At 46.4% G+C, this 1,781-nt stretch overlaps 1 protein-coding gene across 1 annotated transcript; it reads right to left on the bottom strand.

Moving 5' to 3' along the window:
• Positions 1–1,062: 1,062 nt before the first annotated feature.
• Positions 1,063–1,560, bottom strand: LOC308074818 (NEDD8-conjugating enzyme Ubc12-like; the record flags this gene model as incomplete). The annotated part of the gene is made up of 1 exon (XM_080414317.1): positions 1,063–1,560. One exon carries the CDS (start codon positions 1,558–1,560, stop codon positions 1,063–1,065), a length of 498 nt encoding a protein of 165 aa, XP_080270443.1.
• Between the last annotated feature and the right edge of the window lie 221 nt (positions 1,561–1,781).

Below are 1,781 nucleotides of genomic sequence, written 5' to 3'. Positions count from 1 at the left end.
TGGTTATATGGTTTACACACACAACTCAGTATTAATAGGTAGGTGACTGTCGTGCCAGACGGTGGATCTGTTCCACGAAAAAAATAAAAACAATTACAAAAAGATGAAAGGGTGCCCTGGAAACCAAGTACTATTAATTTTTAAGTTATTTGGGGGCTTTTCTGAGCCTTTACTGAGCCTTTACCGGGCCACAGTTCAGAGAGACAGTAAACAGGGAGAGTAGGGGAGTGACATGCAGCAAATAGTCTTCCAGCCCCTGGGAATAGAACCGAGGACTCACTGTCAGGCAGTACAGTGCCTATGTGGTACTTGCTCCAACCACTCGGAAAGTTGCCTCTTTTTGTCCAAGTTCACGGTCACTTCACTCCCTCCCTACCTCCCTCCTCCGCCTGCTTGCCTCCTCAGACTCCTTCCCTTCCTCCCTCTCTCTCCTCTTCATCTCGTGCACCCCTCTTGTCTCCACCTATCATTTTCCTTCTCATTGTCTGCTACTGCGATCAATTGTCAGTCAGGTAGGAGTGTGTGTGTGTGTGTGTGTGTGTGTGTGTGTGTGTCAAAGTTATTAAAGTTTGTTTTAATAAAATGTGTTTTATAATTGAAGTTTAGTTTCAGTTAGATTCACGAGTGGGTTTTGCATGTTGTTTCACAGTTTGAATTTTCATTGTTTAAAAATGTTATACGATTGGTATTGTAGCATTTTATTCTTAATTGTGTCTGCGGTTGTATCCCAGTTATGTGCAAAACTGAAGAGGCGGAGGATTCTTCCTTTTTTTTTTTTTCCTTAAAAGACTGGTTCTCAAAATCAGGTCCAGGGACCACCAGGGGTTCAAATAGACCCTTACGGGTCTGTAACTCAGTGTACAAGTGGAACCAAGTGGACCATTAATGGGTCCATTTGGTTCCATTTGTACCCTCCCAGTTAATTTAACACTGACAATTTTACAGTGTAGATTCTGGCATGCCGATACCACTGCCGCCGAGCAAGGTTGTTTTTGATTGTTGGTTGGCTGGTGGGGGTGATGGTATGCGCGGCGACTGGGGAGGCTAAGGAGGACCGAGGCACTATCTAGCATCGTTCAGAGACCGCTGAACGTTCCTCTCAAACTCCTTCCTGTTCGTCTTCATGAGCTCTGCCGCCTCCTTGTTCAGTGGGTCGTCCGGGTTGGGCTGTTCCAACAGAAACGCTAGACCATAGATGATTGCGTTTAACGTCAACACGGGCTTCCAGTCCTCCCGCAGGATATTTAGGCAAACGTTTCCTTCGAGGTCGATGTTGGGGTGATAGACCTTGGTCTCGCACTTCACCTTGGGGGGCTCGTGGGGGTAACCCAGTCCCACCTTGAAGCTGAAGGTGAATCTGCCGCCCTTGTACATGCCCTCGTCTGGCACGATGGTGAGTTTGCTGTTGAGCAGGTCGTCGACATCGGAGAAGTCGAGACTCCAAGTCTTCGACTTGGTCATCTCGCTGAGGTCTTTCTGGACTCGGAGATGGGCTGCCTTGGCTTTGAAACCGCTGCCTTTTGCTGGCTTTTTGGCCCCTAGTGTAGCCAGCTTAAACATATTTCACACAAATTTAGGATTATAATTTAGGTTTATATATTATGTTATATTTAAAATATTTCTGTCCCTTCTTATGTGGTGAAATACAAAAAGCGGCTACAAATAACAAGGAATTGCTGGAGCTGCAAAACTGACCTGGAGTACCGCTGTTTTATTACGACGATTACGTCAGAGGTTGGTAGACGTCAGCGCGTGCGGCGACCGTTGACCAATGAGAACGA

This window comes from Gymnoscopelus braueri (genome assembly GCF_963280865.1).
Source record: "Gymnoscopelus braueri genome assembly, chromosome: 19".
Taxonomy (NCBI): Eukaryota; Metazoa; Chordata; class Actinopteri; order Myctophiformes; family Myctophidae; genus Gymnoscopelus; species Gymnoscopelus braueri.
This window is presented reverse-complemented; position numbering and strand designations above follow the sequence as displayed.